The sequence below is a fragment of the Mytilus galloprovincialis genome, chromosome 2 (assembly GCF_965363235.1).
Source record: "Mytilus galloprovincialis chromosome 2, xbMytGall1.hap1.1, whole genome shotgun sequence".
Taxonomy (NCBI): Eukaryota; Metazoa; Mollusca; class Bivalvia; order Mytilida; family Mytilidae; genus Mytilus; species Mytilus galloprovincialis.
Window position 1 is genome coordinate 59,929,452 of NC_134839.1, and position 21,773 is coordinate 59,951,224.

Below are 21,773 nucleotides of genomic sequence, written 5' to 3' on the forward strand. Positions count from 1 at the left end.
AGACAATCAACTGGACCCTGCACGTTTTCTTGAAAGCATGTAATCAATAGCGTCACTTCGAAGAACGTGGTAAAATTGAAGAGTTCTATTTGGAGGAGCTATATTTTTTGTCGCCAATTTTCACAATGAAGGGTTTTATTGTATCTTATTGTATTTGGACTTAACTTTAAAATGATTATTTTACCATATCTCTAAAAGACATAAAATATTATCAAGTACACAACTAATGGTTTTATTATTTCTTTTATTGTCAAAATAAGTCTATACTTTGTTAGTTATACTGATAAAATAAAAAAAAAGTATCATTTTTGTTATTCAGGCTTTTGGCTTTATAACTATTTTGATCTGAGCGTCACTGATGAGTCTTGCGTAGACGAAACGCGCGTCTGGCGTATTAAATTAAATCCTGGTACCTTTGACAACTATTTACACCACTGCGGTCGTTGCAACTGCTGGTGGTCGTTTAGTCCCCGACGGTATCAGCAGCCCAGTAGTCAGCACTTCAATGTTGACATGCATATCAATTAAGTGGTCATTTTTATAAATTCTTGTTTACAAAACTTGGAATTTTTCGAAAAACTAAGGATTTTCTTATCTCAGGCATAGATTACCATGGTCGTATTTGACATAACTTTTTTTTGAATTTTGGGTCATCAACGCTCTTCAACTTTATATCTTTATTGACCTGAGCGCACCGATGCGTCATACGTAGAGGAAATGCGCGTCTGGCATATTGAATTATAATCCTGGTACCTTTGGCAACTATATAGAGTGAACTGTCCCACAGAAAACTATCCAATGTTTTATCGGGTTGGATTTTTAAGAAGGGTTTTTCCACTGACGATATAAATCATGGAAATAATATCACTTTAATTTACGTATTTTTATCAGTAGCATCATTGGCTCAGAATTGAATAAGAAAACTCTCTTGTCAAATATCTTACATGAGTTTTTACTCCATTTCATTTCATTTTCTTGTCTTATTAGAAATAAAATGAGAACAGATGTGTTGAAACATAGTTATTCCAATAGTTTAGATGCAGTGAGCAAAAATGTTACAAAATGTGACTCACATGTGGTAGAAGGTGAAGCATAGCATCTCCGGTAAGTGCACCAACGGCAAGCGATATCAAGAACTGTAAAATTCCGTCAAATGAAATGCGTTGCAATAAAGGAACCAACGATATTACCAACAAACCACTAATACTAATGATGATCAGACAAACAAAACCATATCCCCATGCTATAAATATAATTATTGTTATTATAATATATTATATCATATATATAATATATATTTTATTTATAGATAAAAAATGTTTTGATTTAATTTCTAACAAAATCTTAGAATATCAATCGATATTTTTGTCATTTTCAAATCCTAAAGAATTTAGAAAACTTAAACAAATTTACACTCTTGTACGAAATAACAGTCGTTGGCTTGTTAATTTACTAGACATTCAACTAGATTAGTTCAGTGCAGAGGTTCTCAGTAATAAGGTTCTACTGACAGCAGACTAACTGTCTTTACAATTAGTAAAAAGTTTTAAGCAAGCGTTCAAGCAAAAGTTTAATACGAACTAACAAAATGAAAGATCTGATAGATGAAAAATAAAAAAAAAAAGCGACATGCCTTAAAAACCAAGCAATGAAGATCTACATAGTTGATCCTTACCTTAACCTTAATTCTCTCCGCGCTAGAAGTCGCATATGGCCTCCACGCTGCTTTTCCACCCTTTTCTATCTTTGCCGCTGATCTGGCTACGTTCCAACTTGTCAATCCTTGTTGGTTCCTTTCTCTCTCTGTCGTTCTTCTCCATGTAGTTTTTGGCCTTCCTCTATTTTTTCCCCTTCAGGTGCCCATTGTAGAGCTACATAGCTGTTGTTCTCTCTTTCACGCCTTAATATATGTCCTATCCATGTCCACCGTCTCCTTCTGATTTCACAACCGATGTTTCTTGTGTTAGCTATTTCGTTTACTGTTTTGTTCGATATTTTACTCTGCCATCTTATTTTTAGGATCTTTTTAGGCATTGGTGTTCTACAGTATTTAGTTTCTTTTCTTCAATGTTTGTTAGTTTCCATGTTTCACATCCATACAATAATACAGGTCTAACTAATGCTTTATATAGATGTATTTTTGTTTTTCGGCCAATTCCTCTTGCATACCATATATTTCTTAGGCGATGGAATGTCCCTCTTGCTTTCTGTATTCTGTTTTTGATGTCACAACTTCCTCCTCCCTCTTTGTCCATGACTGCTCCCAGGTATGTGAACTTGTCTACATCTTCTACTTTCTGGTCGTATATGTTATCAACTCTTTACTCTTTGTTTGCTTGGATCTCAGAATTTACACTTTTTAGCTCACCTGGCCAAAAGGCCAAGTGAGCTTTTCTCATCACTTGGCGTCCGGCGTCCGTCGTCGTCGTCGTCCGTTGTCGTCCTGCGTTAACTTTTACAAAAATCTTCTCCCCTGAAACTACTGGGCCAAATTTAACCAAACTTGGCCACAATCATCATTGGGGTATCTAGTTTAAAAAATGTGTCCGGTGGCCCGGCCAACCAACCAAGATGGCCGCCATGGCTAAAAATAGAACATAGGGGTAAAATGCAGTTTTTGGCTTGTAACTCAAAAACCAAAGCATTTAGAGCAAATCTAACAGGGGTAAAATTGTTCATCAGGTCAAGATCTATCTGCCCTGAAATTTTCAGATCAATCGGATAACCCGTTGTTAGGTTGCTGCCCCTGAATTGGTAATTTTGAGGAAATTTTGCTGTTTTATTTTTGTTATCTTGAATATTATTATAGATAGAGATAAACTGTAAACAGCAATAATGTACAGCAAAGTAAGAACTAAAAATAAGTCACTATAATCAAAATAGTCAATTGACCCCCTAAGGAGTTATTGCCCTTCATAGTCAATTTTTAACAATTTTCTTAAAATTTGAAGATTTTCAATAACATTTTCCACAGAAAGTACTGTTATAGATAGAGATAATTGTAAACAGCAAAAATGTTTAGTAAAGTAAGATCTACAAACATATCACCATCACCAAAACACAATTTTGTCATGAATCCATCTGTGTCCATTGTTTAATATTCACATAGACCAAGGTGAGCGACACAGGCTCTTTAGAGCCTCTAGTTGGGGTTAAGTTTCATTCCAACTCTTTCGGCTTCAGTTGTTAATTTTTGTGTTTTTTCATCAAGGTCGATCAATTTTGAGGAAAGAAGTGCGATGCCGTCACCAAAGTCAACATCTTCCAGAACTGTATTAAAGTTCCATCGTATCCCTCTGGCTTTGTCTGCAGTTGTTGTTCGCATGATCCAGTCTATGACTAGAATGAAAAGAAAACCTGACATTATGCATCCCTGTTTTACTCCTGATTTTATCTCAAACCATTCTGATGTTTCTTCTTGATCAATGACAGAACACTTAAATCCTTTATATATCTCATTTATTGTTCCTATGATCTTGTCTGGTATTCCGTAGCTCTTCATGATATACCATAGACTCTCTCGGTGGACTGAGCAAAATGCTTTTTCGAAGTCTATAAAAAGTATTACTAAAGCTGCCCTCCATTCATTTGTTTGCTCGAGTATGTTTCAAAGGATAAAAATCTGTTCAGTTGTTCCCCTTTTTGCTCTAAATCCTGCCTGCTCATTCCTCAATCTCTTGTCTAATCCTTCTTTTATTCTTTCTATTAGCATTCTGCACAATACTTTACTGAAAACAGGTTAAAGAGTCACTCCCCTCCAGTTGTTACATTCTGTCATATCGCTCTTCTTAAAGATCTTACAAATCAATCCCTTTCTCAAGTCTGATGGCCAATTTTCTTCTTCCCATAGGCTGTTAAATATTTCTGTCATTTTCTATGCTGTAAGGTCGATGTCTGCCTTTATAAGCTCTGGTGTTACAGTGTCTATTCCTGCTGACTTCCCGTTTTATGTCTTCTTAAGTGCTCTTTTAACTTCAGCTACTGTCCATTCTCCTAGATCGATCTCATCTATTATAATTTCGGCCATATCTACATCTTCCTCTGAAATTGGATGAAGAGGGTCTTGCCTATTTAAAACTTCAATAAAATGTTCTACCCATCTATTCAATATATCATTTCTTTCACTTTTCAGTTCTCCTTTACTTTTTACTTCTATGTGTTACCTCACCTCACCTATCCTCTTCATGCCGGTCGGCATTTAAGGCCTATGTGTTGCCTCTTTCTTTCACCTGATAGGATTTTAGTGAAGTTATAAAGCTCTTTGCTTCTGTCATTTTCTGCTGCTTTTTCTGCATCTTCAGCCATCATATTGTACCACTCCCTTTTATCATATCGGGCACTTTTCTTAACCCCTTTATTTTTCTGCTTGTATTCTTCATTTAGTCTCACTTTTTATCTTTCCGATCTAGTTCCTTCTAATTTATTTTTAATTTCTTTTCTTTCATCAACCATTTTACATGTATTGTTGGTTATCCATAATTTACTGATCTTGTTACTGTTACCCAATACCTGTTTAGCTGCCTCAGTGTATATCTCTACTGAGCCTTCATATTTAAACACTAGATCTTCTATGTTACCTTCTTCCAGTACTGGGAATCTGTTTCTCAGTTCAATATTGTACTTTTTTTCTTACATCCATATTTTTGAGCTTGTTTAGGTCATACCTCTCTCTCTCTCTCTTGTATTTGTTCTTGTCACCTTTATTTCTTGCCAGTTTGAGTCTGATCTTTGACCTTACTAAGTAGTGGTCAGTATACACGTCTGCTCCTCCCATTACTCTTGTATCTAATATTGATATCCTCATGTCCCTACGTACCATTATATGATCTATCTGGTTTGTTGTTTTTCCATCAGGGGATTTCTATGTTACTTTATGTATTTCCTTATGTGGGAAAATGGAGCCTGTTATGAAGAGGCCGTTGATTTGGCAGAAATTGCATAATAATTCACTATTTTCATTAATTGTCCCACATCCATGTTTTCCTAACACCTCTTGCATATGGCTATTGTCTTTGCCTACTTTTGCGTTCAGGTCACCCATAACTATAAGTATATCATTCTTATTGCAGAATGAAACATTGTCTTGTAGTTGTTGGTAAAATTCTTCTTTCTCTTCATCTTTTGCATCATTTGTTGGAGCGTATGCTTGTATAACTGTCAGCTTCTTATACTTTGAATAGAATCTTGCTTTTATCATTCTCTTGTTGATTGGTGTCCATTCCATCAATGATTTCTTAGCTCTTTCATTCATCATTATGGCTACACCCTTGACTTGATGTTCATCATCCCCGTCATAGATCACTGTGTCTCCACTTTGCAGCTTGGTTTCACCCGATCCTTTCCATCTACTCTCACTGATACCTAGTATGTCCTTACCATAATTTTTCATTTCCGTCGCTACTTGTGCTGCTTTTGATATGTCTGCCATTGTTCTAACATTCCAACATCCTATATACATATTCTGTTTTGGCGCTACTATGGAACCGATCGGCTTTTGGGCTTCCTTTCGGCTTTCCCTAAAATGTGTCATGTTTGGTTCCTCAGCAGTACACCAATCTTGGGTTTTTTTTACAGCGTTTCTGGTTTCTGTAACAAGTTCTTTTTTACAGAGTTGGGTAGTTAGCCCAACGTCCAACCTTGCTGTGGTGGGTCGGGTTTTCTTTCTGGGTAGTCCTTCCCGTAGATGATTGAATTACCATGCTAACGAATTGTATCTGTCCGGATTTCTTTCTGGGTTGTCTCCCATAGTTTTGACTTTCCACAGTCACCCACAAGGCAGTAGGGCTATTTGCCCATAGCTGGGAGTTTAGTTTGCAGGCACCAGGGTGTATCCACTCACAGGTGGGCCTAGCATGCATTGCATCTAGGGGCAAAACCTTCTCCGAGACCTTATGGTTTTGCCTGGGGCCGTGAGGTGCCCAGTTTCCATCTATCACCTCGTGGAGGATCCCATATCTGGGCCACATAGGTCTTACTGCATGAGAGGCTGTAACTGGCAGGAAAGACTTATGCACTCGGCCCTCCTTTTCACAGCCAGCTGCTAGCCAGTGAAGAATGGTGAAAGCTAGAGACTCAGTGACAAGCACAGACACAACAACACACATACTGGTGCGCATCACACAGTCATTTGACAGACCTACATATTTGATCACTATAAAGTTTTTAACCAATTAATCCATAGAAATGAGCTTACCTTTCAGCTTACCTTCTTTGTAATGATATATAATGCATGCAATATACTTTTCACTAAAGGACAACATAGGCAATATTCTTTATACACAAGGATACATGTAACATATGCGATATTTTTTAAACTCAAGGATAACAGAATCTATTTGAAAAACACAATTGGAGCAGGAGACAATCTTTAGAAAACAAGGATAATATTTACAATTAAAATATTCAACAAAAGGGGTTTATCTTTAAATCGAGTAAACGAATCAACTTTAATATATTTTTTAAGCTAATAATGACAGTCTCTTACCTTTGCTACCTAATGTTGTGGGTGTTACAAAGTTCCGATAACGTATCAAAACATCCATTTTTAGGCATCGTCTTTGATCTAACTGAACTATTAACGCTGGGCAAAGCTGTACAAAATCTTGCATCGTGATAACTTCATCTTCGTGTATATCATACAAATTTAAAATTTGACCAGGACTCAAACACTAAAAAAAATAAACAACAAGCAATTTCAAATTCATTGCACCGTAAAAACAAACCTGACTTACCTAAAGCAGTTATGCCGCTTTTATAATTTGACTGACTCAGCTCACAATTGGTGCAATTTGGGGAGAAATTGAATGTTTTTATGATTTTGTTGTGAATAGAAAACATAAAACAGTTATTTCAGTTTACACCAGACACTTTATTGTTTGTTGCTTTGTCTGCAGGGAAGACAACATGTCATGATGATTTCACATGTATCTACCTATACACTTACTTGAGTCTTTGAAGAAAGTTCTCCCAGAATGTTCTTACAACAGATAAGCTCTTTCTTTCAAGTTTTTTAAAATGACAACGCCTTTTACATCCAAATAATAACCACATTTATATATGAGGGTGTGGATGGGGGTTAACAGAATAGAGAATATTGGGCAAAAAATATAATAAACAATAGTGAACAATGAATCAACAAAAATGAACATTGAACAATGAGGTGCTAAAATATAAGAATAGAGAATAGTTAGTAGACAAATAGTATAAAAGGTAGAGAAAAAAAGCTTCAAAAATAAAGGATACAGAAATAAAGAATCTTCATCTAGACCCTCTCACCAACATAATTTTATATGTCACTGTTATTGTAATATACAATGGATTGATATGTTCATATTTAGCTTACAAAATAAAAAGCGTTTACAAAAAGAACGGTTTCGGGTACACATGTAGATATTTTATTCTAATTTTGTAAAAGTAAACATATCTATACTATTAAACGAGAAGACCTCATTTTTGTGTGTCGCTTCTCTTCTTTCCACAATAAATTTGTCATCATGCCTCTATGTCATATAGGTACATGGCATAGTCGCATTTGTCATCCATTCATATGATTATTCAGATTGAGTTATTTTGGGAGAAAAACGAGAGAAAAAAAGCGTCCATTAAACGAGAAGACCTCATTTTGTGTGTCGCTTCTCTCCTTTCCACAATAAATTAATCATCATGCCTCTATGTCCCATAGGTACATGGCATAGTCGCATTTGTCATCCATTCATATGACTATTCAGATTGAGTTATTTTGGGAGAAAAACGAGAAAAAAAAGCGTCCGGATATTATTTCCGACATTGGACGAAATTTTAAGTCAGATTAGACTTCCGGTTTGCGTTTTCTTTATAGGGAAAATGGTACTATTACATTTTCTAGGGAAAATGGTACTATTACATTTTCCCAGCATTTGGTTGGCCTTTTGTGTACCCAAGACAGGTGAAGGAAGTCAACTTAGGAGGGCAGTGATTGGATGTAAGGGTACAATATATTTGTTTATTTATCTATGAATAACTTCAGTGTGTAAATTTACAATATGAATTTTAAAACCTATTGAAATATTTTCTAGAGAATTATTCGAAAAGACTTCCAAAATTTCATAAATTTGGTGCAAAATGACGGTGGGCATGGATAACATAAACAAGCTCCGTTGGAAATTGGTTATGATACTATTTGGCTTCAATTTAAATTTGTTTAAATAGATTAATAAAGTACTATCTTCACACATAACTGTTTTATTCAAGTTTTTATTATAAAAACTTGTAAATTTAGAAAATGTTAGTATTGTCGCCTATGGCAGAATAAATAGTACCGTTTTCCCTATACTTTGAACATACATATAAAATACGAATAAAGAGTATTTTCTATCTGATATCATTTTCAAGTAAACTATCCGTGGCGGTCACAGAGTTTATTAATTGAGAGAGTCTGTATAATTTATCAATGACCGCTGACCCGTGGATCGATTAGTAAAGCGAGTATTGGAAGTAAAAAACAAATACACTTTATTTATAGTAATGAATGTACATACTATACAGATAAGCGCTAAATTATCCATGTGTTATTAAAATTAATAGAAACCAAAGGAGAATTTTTGGGGAAAAAAAGGAGGAGCCGGACTAGAAAACAACCGTACGGCCTTCAACAGTGAGTGAAGCCCATACCGCATATTCAGCTATAAAAGGCCCCAAAATGACAGTGTAAAACAATTCAAACGAGAAAACTAACGGCCTTATTAATTTATGTTCAAAATGTAACACGTAAACAAACGACAACCACTATTTACAGGCTCCTGACTTGCATGTTCACAATAAACTAAATATATATGTTCACACTGTAATTAATAGAAAACACTTTACATACTTTCAACCACGTTCTAGTCAACTTTCCATTTTAAATAAAGAGCTTACTTTTCAATATTAAATAGACAGTGGTGTCCGCCTAGACATGGGTTTAGTTTCATTCAGCGACACAATAGATGACATTGTTATCCAAATGAAGGTGTCTATTTTCTATTAACTTTATTAAATGGATCTGATTTTTAACGCATACAGCTATTTGTTTACGGTATTAATGCACACTTTTTAACAAAAAGACATTATTTTGTAAACTGGAAATGTTGACAGTTCACATAAGTTTTGCCAATAATAAAGTACTGTGATAATTGCCTTGAATGAAAATTTGCAGCGCTTGACAATATATATATATATCGATCTTCTGGATATAATTTTGTTAAATACTTTAAAGGGGCACTAGCTACGAAATATATAAAAATATAAAGTTTGATTTTTTTTTTGTACAATCAATAATGAAAGTGAAATAGTGAAATATCAATTCGCTTTTCGCAGCCAAAAAGGTTCAATTTTGTCAAATTACGCTAAGAAACATTGATAAATTTAATAGTTATTCGCTCGTGTATGTAACAATGTTTTAGATTTTAACGAGAGAAATGTATGTATTACTGAAAAACTATTACACCAGGGTTTTCGATATCACAAACTAGTTAAAACATTTACTAAATTTTATCATCGGTATAAGGACATCATTCGTAAATATAGCTCAAATTGCAGACTTCTAATACGTTCAGGTATTTCACATCCAATATTTTATGGAAATATTCTTTATAAAGCACAAAAATGTCATTATTCACCTCAGAAGCTAACAAAACCTTTAAATAGACTTATTAAGAAGGGATATAGTTACGATACTGTTGTCAGGTCATTAAAGATTGCATATTTTGGCGTTAATATTGATTCACTTATAGGGTCTTTGCATCGGAACTAAACACATTTATTATTAATAAACCAGTTGTTGGCATGGCACGTGTTATGTTCTGCTCATATTTGTTATGATGGTATGATACTAAACCCCTCAGGGGGAGGATTGTGCCTGATATTCATATGATGAAGACATAATTTTTCAATCAGTTTAATTGAGATCCGGAGCTGGCATGTCAGTTAACTGCTAGTAGTCTGATGTTATTTATGTATTATTGTCATTTTGTTTATTTTCTTTGGTTACATCTTTTGACATCAGACTCAGACTTCTCTTGAACTGAATTTTAATGTGCGTATTGTTATGCGTTTACTTTTCTGCATTGGCTAGAGGTATAGGGGGAGGGTTGATATCTCACAAACATGTTTAACCTCGCCGCATTTTTGCGCCTGTCCCAAGTCAGGAGCCTCTGGCCTTTGTAAGTCTTGTAATATTTTAACTTTAGTTTCTTGTGAACAATTTGGAGTTTAGTATGGGGTTCATTATCACTAAACCAGTATATATTTGTTTAGGGGCCAGCTGAAGGACGCCTCCGGGTGCGAGAATTTCTCGTTGCATTGAAGACCTGTTGATGACCTTCTGCTGCTGTCTGCTCTATGGTCGGGTTGTTGTCTCTTTGGCACATTCCCCATTTCCATTCTCATTTTTATTCACTTGCAAGTGAATGAGTTGACCTCTTTAAATTCGTATTCATGTGAACTTCAATTTAACCCCTAGCTAGAGATTGACAACGCATGCATTGTACGTGTACTGGTTATTTGAAGAAAAAGAATGTCAACAATGAAAGTGAAACTACGGTAAATCATTTGATTACTAATTCGATGCACATAAAATCATTCTTATACGGTTAAAAACAATGATAAACATATATTTTTAATCTATAAAATAAAATCAAACAGACCTATACAAATCCAATTGCACGTGTTGGTTAAATCTATTCATATCTTTATTTATGTTTACATCGCTTATATGGTCATCTGAGGTCAAATCGATAGTTAATTAGATGGCGTCTGGACTAAAATACACACGAAACGAACCTATATATTATCTATCCCATGCTCTGTAAACCGTGTATTTTAGACTTTTGATAGTTTGGATAAACGTTTTACATTCTTATAAATCAACTATGAGAATTTAAGTCAAATCGGTGACCATGAATTTGACAGCTAGTGCCCCTTAAGGATTATGTACCTTTGTGTTGATTCAATGCTAAATATGTGGAAATTTTATAGAAAATCCACAGCCTATATCCTTGTACTCTCATGTTTGGCAAGTTGATGACTAATAGGTATAGGATTACTTACTACATGCAGTGCTGGTATTGATTTCCTTAAAAGAAGTTTATTAGTGTAGTTTTTGGTTAAAACAAATGAAAGAAATGATGGACCAAATCAAGTTCACCTTTTAGGGTGCACTCGACTTTAGTGACTCAACACGAAGTATTTTGAAATTTACAGGATGATTAAAACTTTTTGTAAAGAATAAACACTAGCACATCATAGAAAAGCAACTGAGTAATCTGTTTCAAATTTTATAACAAAATTCTATGTTTTAAAGGTTGTGGATTTTCTATAAAAATCTTGGTTTATTTGTCATGTAAAGTACTATTTTTCTATTAAACGCAATGAAATTATAAATAATAATGCTTTGCAGCAAGTTTCCCCTTGGTATATGTACAAAATGGCATATCTCCATTATTCATAATATCTGTAGTTTTTATACAATTGAAGTTTGAAAAGTTTGTATATAAAAGTTTGGTCATAAACCTTAAGGTCATTTTTAAGATTCTAGATTATTTGAGGTACGGTAACTTTTATCGCAATACATATAAACTATTGGGGAAAATTACTTATAAATAGTTACTACTTTGGTGAAATTAAGTTTTGGTCACAACTGTAACTAATAAAAAAAAACTATATATCTCAAATTGAATGATTTGTCTCTTGGTTAGACATGCGTACAAAACAAATCCTTTTATTTCTTACATCACACTTTCTCAATTTTACAATTAAGGATGTCCATGAAAATCAGTGAATACACTATATATACGTGTATACTAAGTATGTGTGATATAACTGACCACATGTTTTAAATACCGGCTTATTTTTAATTCATTTCAGCAAGGATTTGTATAGTTATACACATCCTTGATTTAAGTAAAGAATCCATATCACATTAGACAGTTATACCTCACCGGACAGAGTTTATACCAATAAATAAATGCTAAAAACGTATGATAGTAATATTTGATTTCCAAGTGCACAAACATGTTCCTGAATTTACTTTTCACCAAGTACGCTTGACACGAAACAAAAAAAAAGAAAGACAAAAAAATACGGGGAACAAAAGACAATTTTTTTTTAGAGCAGCCCTAAACATTGCTAAAATACGTTGGTTAGAAAAAAAAAGTTATAACGACGTACAAACCATTTTCAAGATGTCAGATGATTCAGCGACCATAGGTCTTTCACTTTCATAGTTCACATGACGACGTTTTCGTCTATGTTTTGGCAGTTGATGTGATATATCCACAACATGGCTATGGTTGCCATGGTGTAAAGACTTAAAGTCCGTGTCATTGCTTCCAAGTATGTGATGGGCGTCAACAGAATCCTCTAAAATTATATTTCCTAATTCTATTCCGTTCATTAAATGTTCAAAGCCTTCGAATGTCATAACTGTTTTATTTCCATATTTTATAAAAAGGCTGTCAATAAAAATGTTAGAATCTAGAGATTTTGAATTGTTTGTTGTCCGGAAATCTTGACCATTATAATCGCTTCCAAACACGAGGTACGTATGTATTAGATAACAAACTATGGCTATATTTACAATAGGTATTCTCGTCATCATCGAATTGATAAATGTATAGATAATCGCAAAATCTTATGTTAACTTAATGTCGTTCCGTGTCACTGTTTATCATACACTTTTAAACGTATATATACCTGTAAGTAGAAATGGACATTCATCTATTATAATGATAGTTTACATATGAGAGCATTTCAACAATTGTTTGAAAATATTATAAGAAGTCTTAATTAATTTAGGTTGGACACCGGTGATTATTAATCTGACACACTGTGGATTGGTCTACCAAGGAAATAAATTTTAACAAAATGGAATTTATAGTTGTTTAAAGTTCAGAACATTTCAAATGCATAAACTGAGTTTACTTTGCGTTTAGATATGTGTTTATTTAAGAATTGAATGCTCCTTTTTTTTTTTAAATTTATTGGGGTGTAAAAGCGTTGACCAAAGTACATTTTGTATGAAGCGCGGAAGCGCTTCATTCTAAAAATGTACGCACGGTCAACGCTTTTACAACCCTATAATGTTACAAAAAGAAGCATTCAATACTTATAATTAATAATTACATTTTTTAGCTATGATCATGAAATAAATAAATTTTTTTATTTGATTCACCTGTGCACTTTATTGTGGGACCACGTGTTATCCTGAATGAAAAGTTTTATTGAGCAATGCAATTGTTTAAGGAATAACATGTGATGTGCAGTTAGCCAATCAGAATAAAGTATTATAATGAAACATACATCTAATATAATTATATACTAAAAGAAGATGTGGTATTATTTCCAATGAGACAACTCTCCACAAGAGACCAAATTACACAGAAATTGACAACTGTAGGTAACCACACGGCCTTAAACAACAAGCAAAGACCATGCTGCAGAGTCCGCTATAAAAGGTTCCGAAATGAAAAATGAAAAAAAATCAAAATGAAAACCAGCGTCCTAATTTATGTTCAAAATAATGAAAGAAAAACAACAACGCAACAACGCAACAAACGACAAGCACTGAATTCATGCTCTTGACTTGTGACTGGCAAATATAGAATGTGATTAAACTAGTCTGAAGACGGCTAACTCTAATAACCTTGGATAGTTGTGTAACAGTAAAACATAAGAATAAACTATAAAAATCAGTTGAAAATTCTTAACTCATCAGACGGATACTAAAAGAAAAACATCTAACAAAAAGCAGTGGATGTGGCCGGTTATTTGTACACCCAAAATCAAGAACCTCTGGCTTTTGCTAGTCTTTTGGTGTTTTTTTTTTAAATTTTGGATCATTTATATGTTTCGGAGTTTATTGTGGCGTCCGCTTTTGATGAAATAGTATATATTGCTATTGAATCCCAACTTCGAGTTCTGGATTTTCTCGCTGCTTTGAAGACCCATTGGTGACCCTGCGCTGATTTCTGTTCTATGGTTGGGTTGTTGTCTATGTGACACATTCCCCTTTCCCATTATAAGCTTCAGAATACTTTTTACTCATAATGAACAAGTTTTATACTAAATCACGTATATGTGGACATGTGATAGGGGTCTGTGTGATAGGCCGCAGATAGAATCATATTCAAAACAGTGTGGCTGTGGCCATTGATTGACGACCTAAATTATCCCATTGACTGGGACAGATTATGTGAACGTTTGTCTGTAACGACCACTGCTCACTATGTACTTGTTAAAGACACTTAAACTGTGGGGTCACCAAAGGTTCTCAACACCTAAATGAAGTTATTCGAAAAATTAATCAGGAATAACACGATGTTATGATTTATATCAATGATATAAATCAAAACATAAAGATTATTCCTGATTAATTTTTCGAATTATTTTATTATTGAAGACGTTAAGAACCTTTGGTTACCCCACAGTTTAAATTCTACAATAAGTAAATAGTGAGCAGTGGTCGTTACAGACACACGTTCACCTAATCTGTCCCAGTCAATGGGATAATTTAGGTCGTCAATCAATGGCCACAGCCACACTGTTTTGAATATGATTCTATCTGCGGCCCATTTAAATGTTTATCACAGTCCTTAGTGTTATGGTTACGTTGTTTATAGCGCCCGTAAATTTAGAAACGACCCGTGTAAACTTATCGGTTCTATAAATAATTTATTTTAAAGATTACTAATTTAAATCAGTAATATTATCCTTTTTTTCGGTACGATATTATTCTTGTTATCGCCAAATTGAATATTTTCATTTCAGCAATGCAAATAAACTCATCATAGATACCAGAGTTTAATTTTGTATGTACGCCAGACGCGCGTTTCGTCTACAAAAGACTCATCAGTGACGCTTGAATCCCAAACATTTTAAAAGCCAAATAAAGTACGAAGTTAAGAGCATTGATGATCAAAATTTTCAAAAGTTTTGCCAAATACAGCTCAAAAATCTCTTTCTGAGGTAGAAAAGCCTTTGTATTTCAATAAATTAAAGTATAGATATGACCTAATCAATGATAATTCAGAAGTGCTGACTACTGGGCTGGTGTTACCCTCGAGGAATTTAAAACTCCACCAACAGTGCGTTTCGTCTTTGTATTTACGCCAGACGCGCGTTTCGTCTTCAAAAGACTCATCAGTGACGCTCGAATCCACAAAAGTTTAAAGGCCAAATAAAGTACATAAGATCATGTTTTTCTCTAACTTTTTATAATGTCTTTACACTGGAGACAAAACCGTAGCAGCGTGGATAATCGTAACCCATATTTTGTTAAAAATACAGCTTCATTCAACGTAATTTCATTTCATGTGAACACAGTCTGTCAGAGAACGTCTAGTAGAGATCTAATTAATTACATGTTACACATTTTGATATATTAAAAAAAACCTTTTTCAGAATCTTCCAGAAAATTTGATTATTTTTTTTTATCATCGCATCCAACAGTTTCAGATTATAGAAATCTTTCAATGTGAACTAGCTACGAGACATATTAAAAAAATATGATTTATTTTATGTTCAATCACTAATGGAACTGAAAAAGTAAAACAATAATCAAACAGACCTAGAAAAATTCAATTGCACGAGTTCGCTATCTTTTCTTGTCTATATCTATGTAATATTGGGTTATTTGACCATCGGTAATCTTAAATGGACACCTCAATAGTTAATTAGATGGCGCTTAGACTAAAATACATACGAAATGCTGATACATATTATTGAGAACATGTAATGTTCATTGTATATATTTAACTTTTTATAATTTGGGTATACGTGTAAGTATATATTATAAATAAAATATGAAAATTTGATTCAAATCGATGAACATACATTTGACATCGAATACCCCTTAAGGTTTATTATTTTTTCGCAGTAGTGGAAAATTTACCGTATATCCGTTCTATAAAATGAACGAATCGAACAAATATAAAAGACTGGCAAAGGAAGCACACTTTATAAAAGACTTTCAGCCAAAATTAAACGGATCTACTTAAACACGTTTGATTTATCTCCCCTTATCGTTATTGTAACGTAATAAACGTTACCAACGGCAGTGTCGTCAAGGACATTGTTAAAACGTCGCCTGAAGATTGCCAGAAGGCATGAAAGCGCTAGTGACAATATTTTAACGAACTGTTATTATTTGATGTGAAATGTAGTTTGCAAATTTAAAAATATTATTATATATATATATATATATATATACAACTCGTCTTATGCATGATATATATATATATATATATATATATTATATTAAGTGCCTAGAAAATCAACCTAACATTGTTAGAGTAGATCTAATTTGTAATATATATATATATATATAAGTCTTTAAAAAGGACCAACCATCAAATTTACTATGTACCGGGTCGTCTAGAATAGGCGATACTATGCAGATAAGGAAAAAATTATATCAGTCTAAAAATTTGCATACCGGTACTGATATAAGAAAATGTTGTTATTAAATCGTCTTGACAAATACTTCGGCTCAACAAATGGCCTTCCTCTAACAATACTAATGCATAATGTATAAGGTGTAAAAGTAGATCAGTAATAGTACAGGTAAGTTTTGGTCGATTGATTTTAATCCAAAATCTGAATATCATAATATAAACAAAACACTATAATTCAATATACGTGACTGTGTGTATTAACAATAAAAATGAGTGAAAACAAAACTGTTAGTATTTCTTATTAATGCAATGTTACCTGCAACAGTATGAATGTTATTTACATACTAGAATGTTCGGTTTGTGACCTCCAATATGTTGGTGAGTCAAAGCAGCCTTTCAACAAACGCCTCAATGGCCATAGGAGTGATATCTCTAAGAAGCCACTTCTCCCAGTTTCTCAGCACTTTAGACAGTCAGGTCACAAACTTGATAACTTTTACCGCATGCAAATTCTAGTGATTGAACAGAACATTCACTGGAGTGATGCCCAGCGACAGGTTCGGGAAAACTTTTGGATAAAGGAACTTAATGTACATCATCCAAACGGCATTAATAAGAAATACTAACGATTTTGATTTCACTCATTTTTATTGTTAATACACAATCGACCAAAATTTACCTGTGTTATTACTGATCTACTTTTACACCTTATACATTACGAATCAGGGGTGGTGTTCTCGAAGCTATCTTAGGATTAGGACGTGTCCTAAATCTATCTTATGACAAGTCTTTGCCAAATAAATAATAGCATAATAAAGTTTGGATTTCGCTTTTTGCTCATTATTTTACTTGAAAATGAACATGAAATGAAACGCATCATCGGTTATTAACTCGTATATAAAGAAATTGTGCATGATTTTAAACTTTGAACTTCGTGTTTCACGATACGATTACACTACAAATGTAATTCTCATTTAAAACAAATTGTTTTCCAGTTTAAATTACAATCCTTTTTGATATAATTACATTGGTAATTATGCATTTAATTCTATACATGTTATTATAAAATTCGTAAACAATTTTATTAAATAATTTCGTCATGAATAAATGTTTTATCAAAAAATTACTTTAACGATTTAAAATTTCGACTTAGGATATGTTTAGGACGTCCTAACATAAGATTCGTCTGAGATAGCTTCGAGACACAACTTAAGAGTGTCCTAAACTGGTCCTGAGTCAATCCTAAAATTGGTCTAAGATGTGTCTTAGGGCGGATCTTAAGATACTTTCGAGAACACCACTCCTGCATGGTTAAAACTTTTGACACTGTGGAAGGCCATTTGTTGAGCCGAAATATTTGTCAACACGATTTAATAACAACATTTTCGTATAATTACATCTTATATCAGTACCGTGTTGCAAATTTTTAGACTGATATATATATACATATACAACTCGACTAAACATCAGCCCAACAATGTTAGATCTGTAAATTTGCTTTCGCAAAATGTTTTGTTCTTCCCTGGCCGAGATTCGAACTCGTGCTACTTGGATATCGTGACACCAAATCGCCTTCACTGTATCCGACGCGCTAGACAACTCGACCACATTGGCTTCACAAAAATTAAGCTTTCGGTGGCCGGGTGTTACCTTTCCTCGTCAGTGTTAATCTAGCGTCGTTATACAGTACATGATATATAAGGCATGAAGATGGAATTGTTACAGATCAGCTGAAATATCTATTGTAAAGGATCCTACAAATTAATGCAAGATACAGTCACAGAAACAATTATATGATACATATGTACGTCTGTGCATCAGTGACAACTCTACAACAGATTAATCCATCGGATCACCAGCAGTGATGCTGATACATGGCTGCGTAAATTCTGTATACACAACTCGTCTAAATATTAGACCAACAATGTTAGATCTGTCAATTTGCTTTCGCAAATTTTTTGTTCTTCCCTGGCCAGGATGTATATCTACGCGTTGTAAACCATTAGGAAAACCCTAACATTTATTCAATGAATCAGAGTTTTTTGTCGAAAGAGCTACCGACACTTGGTTATATATTATTATCAAGTAAATAAGAGAGAGAACAGCCAAGTTAGGTTCCGACTCAATCGACTAGGATCGCCAGTTATACTGCCAAATTTCAGCGGTTCACTCCGGGAACTAATACTTACTCCATCAATCAATGCTTATCACAACGATATGGCTAATAGTTGTGTAAATTGCGTTAAACACAACAAATCAATCATCAATCAATCGAATCAATCAATTAATAAAAAACAATCACCAGAGAAAGACGGAAAACTCCGTTAACATGAAGGGAACAAAATATTAGTAAATTTATTGATAAAGAATTTGAATTTAGAACGTAAAACCATGGATAAATTCCTTTATTTCTTATGCAGGAAAAATACTGCAATATGATTGGTTAATTACCACGGTGTAAATAACACCCAACCTTGTTCACCCCGGGATAATTAAAGTTTTGCCAAAATCAAGAAAAAAATGAAAAAAAAAAATAAAATGATAATGATAAAATGTCAAAAAAAAAATAAAATGAAAAAGAAATAAATTTGAGGACAAAAATTGCGCCTAAGGGTGTATGAATTTTCAACAACGGTGTAAAATTCTGTACACCCCTGACTACACCAAGATAACTTATAGTTCATCGGAAGATAAGTTTGGAAGGTAGACAATTCTTCCATTTATGACTCCGTTAAAGTAACTCAGATGAGTATCCATATAAAGATATATAAAATTATTTCGTTTTGCATATTGTGCAAGGAACACTTTTAATTTCTTTAAAAGATTTTATAAACAGAAAATACGTTTTGTACTGTGTAATTATACTTTAAAATATATAAGAAAATCTAGTTTAATCTAGATTTCAATAACAACCAACGTTATACATGTAAGAATATTGCATGAAAAGAGCAATATTATTAGAATAAAGGTACATCTTGCTGTATATGGAATCGAAAAGTAAAGAGACTGACAATGAATTAATTATCTTTTTAGACCAAGAACAATAACAAGTCATTTAACAACAAAAAGCAGAATATATTTTGCTCTGTTATGCATGCAATTGATTTGTGTCTATAAAACAACTAATTAAGTAAACATAACTAATTTTTCATTACGATTTAATGATACTCTTAGAAACAACGGTTGTATGGAACAGCGTAGGTCTTTTTAATTAGAAGCTAGTATATAATCATTGCCAAATACATGTGGCCAGTCCTTTTGCTATTCTTATATCATAAAGTATTTAATTGTATACTTACATGTACTTTGATGAATATCACATTTAATAACAAAGTTATAAAGGAAGTTTAAATATGGACAATCACGTTTAAACCTAACTATACGAGTATAGTGCAGTTTAAACGTGATTGTCCATATCTAAAGATATTACTCGTATAGTTTGAAGTATTTATTTACTAGTAAGTTTGTTTTTTTTCTGAATAGAATTATAATAGATATAGGAAGATGTGGTGTGAGTGCCAATAATAACTCTCCATCCAAATAACAATTTAAAAAAAGTAAACCATTATAGGTCAATGTACGGCCTTCAACACGGAGCCTTGGCTCACACCGAACAACAAGCTATAAAGGGTCCAAAAATTACGAGTGTAAAACATTCAAACGGGAAAACCAACGGTCTAATCTATTTTAAATTAAAAAAAAGAAAAAACCAACGGTCTAATCTATTTTAAATTAAAAAAAAAAAAAAACGAGAAACGAGAAACACGTATAAATTACATAAACAAACGACAACTACTGTACATCAGATTCCTGACTTAGGACAGGTGCAAACATATGCAGCGGGATTAAATGTTTTAATGGATCCAAATTTTTTTTCTGAAACAATAGCATTACATCACAACATAAAAAAGCACACGATAAAATATTAATTGGCAGGCTTAACTCAATCAAAAAACGTACAATTATACACTATAAACGAATAAATTTGATCTGCATGTTTATTGGAAAACATGAAGGGATGAAATTTAAATATTACCCATAAGGCTTTATGTATACATTTTTGTACTTCACAAAACACCGTAAACAGCGAATAGTACCATGGATCGACCTTGGAAAAACGTTATCCTTGCGTTTTCAGAAATAGCTGAATATTGACTGGCTTAGACCTTTGTTTGAGATTAGGATCTGCAATATAAGTACATATTAACTTTAAGCTTGCTGAACTTTGGTTGATGCAGTGTTGATTATATAGATATAAGAAGATGTAGTATGAGTGCCAATGAGACAACTCTCCATCCAAGTCATAATTTAAAAAGGATAAAACGGGAAAAAGCTGACAAAAAATCTTTGGACTCTTTTTTTAATTCAGTAATGAAGATAGTTGATATACGTATTCAACATTTTAAAGAACATTTTACTATTAACAATAACCACAAAAAACCTATTTCTCGTATCAAACATAAACTAAAAGAACTAGCCATGAAATTTGTTTTTGTCCCGGCCGATAAAGCTGCTAATAATATTATTATTGTTTGACGTAAATTTTACATTGAGGTTCTTAAAAAAGAAATCACCAATTCACCAACATTCCAACTGACTCCATTTTCAGAAAACGACATCTGTAACAAACATAAACTTTTAGCTACCGCTTTACAAGCAGAGCCAATACAATGAAAGTCCCAACTATGTACTGGCTTCCGAAGCTACACAAACCACCTTACAAATATAGATTTATTTCGTCTTCAAGCCATTGTTCCATTACTAAATTGTCTATTCTTCTTACCAGCACACTTGGTACAATTAAAAATCTGATAATAAATTGTTCAAATAAGGCCTTCGAAAATAGTGGAATTAATTACTTTTGGAGTGTCAAGAACTCGTTGGAAGTACTTGATAAATTGCATGCTTATATTGGTGATTTTGAATCTGTTCAAAGTTTTGATTTTTCTACCCTGTATACCACATTGCCTCACATTCTCATTAAGAAAAAATTCACACACCTAATTAAATGGGCATTTAAAAAGTCAGAATGTGAATATATATGTTCAAACTCTTTTAGGTCATTTTTTAGTAGCAATAAACAAAAAAAAAACTATGTCAATTGGACATGCTTTGATACTATATATGCCCTTGAATTTTTACTAGATAACATTTTTGTTCGCTTTGGGAATTCCGTATATCGTCAGATTATCGGAATTCCAATGGGGACTAACTGTGCACCACTTATTGCGGACCTGTTTTTGTATTGCTATGAGTTACAATTTATGACAAAAATAAGCAAAAACCCATCGAAACAACATCTGATAAACAAAAACAATACTTTTAGATATTTGGATGATATTTTGGCTCTCCATAATGACGAATTCA

The 21,773-nt window shown here is 33.3% G+C and overlaps 1 protein-coding gene across 5 annotated transcripts in view; it reads right to left on the reverse strand.

Annotated features, from left to right (window-relative positions):
• LOC143064007 (zinc transporter ZIP5-like) overlaps positions 1 to 19,784 on the reverse strand; it is a 30,869-nt gene extending 11,085 nt beyond the window's left edge. The window contains exons 1-5 of one of the 5 annotated variants that reach the window (XM_076236500.1): positions 19,706 to 19,784; positions 12,188 to 12,708; positions 6,485 to 6,668; positions 6,194 to 6,220; positions 1,074 to 1,243 (exon numbers count right to left, since the gene is read on the reverse strand). In XM_076236500.1, coding sequence (XP_076092615.1) covers positions 1,074 to 1,243; positions 6,194 to 6,220; positions 6,485 to 6,668; positions 12,188 to 12,613 — 807 coding nt within the window. In that variant the 5' untranslated portion in view covers positions 12,614 to 12,708; positions 19,706 to 19,784. Of the gene's footprint in view, positions 1 to 1,073; positions 1,244 to 6,193; positions 6,221 to 6,484; positions 6,669 to 12,187; positions 12,709 to 16,722; positions 17,030 to 19,705 lie in introns of those variants that run through there. The other 4 variants (XM_076236501.1, XM_076236502.1, XM_076236499.1 and 1 more) reach the window with 4 other exon arrangements.
• Between the last annotated feature and the right edge of the window lie 1,989 nt (positions 19,785 to 21,773).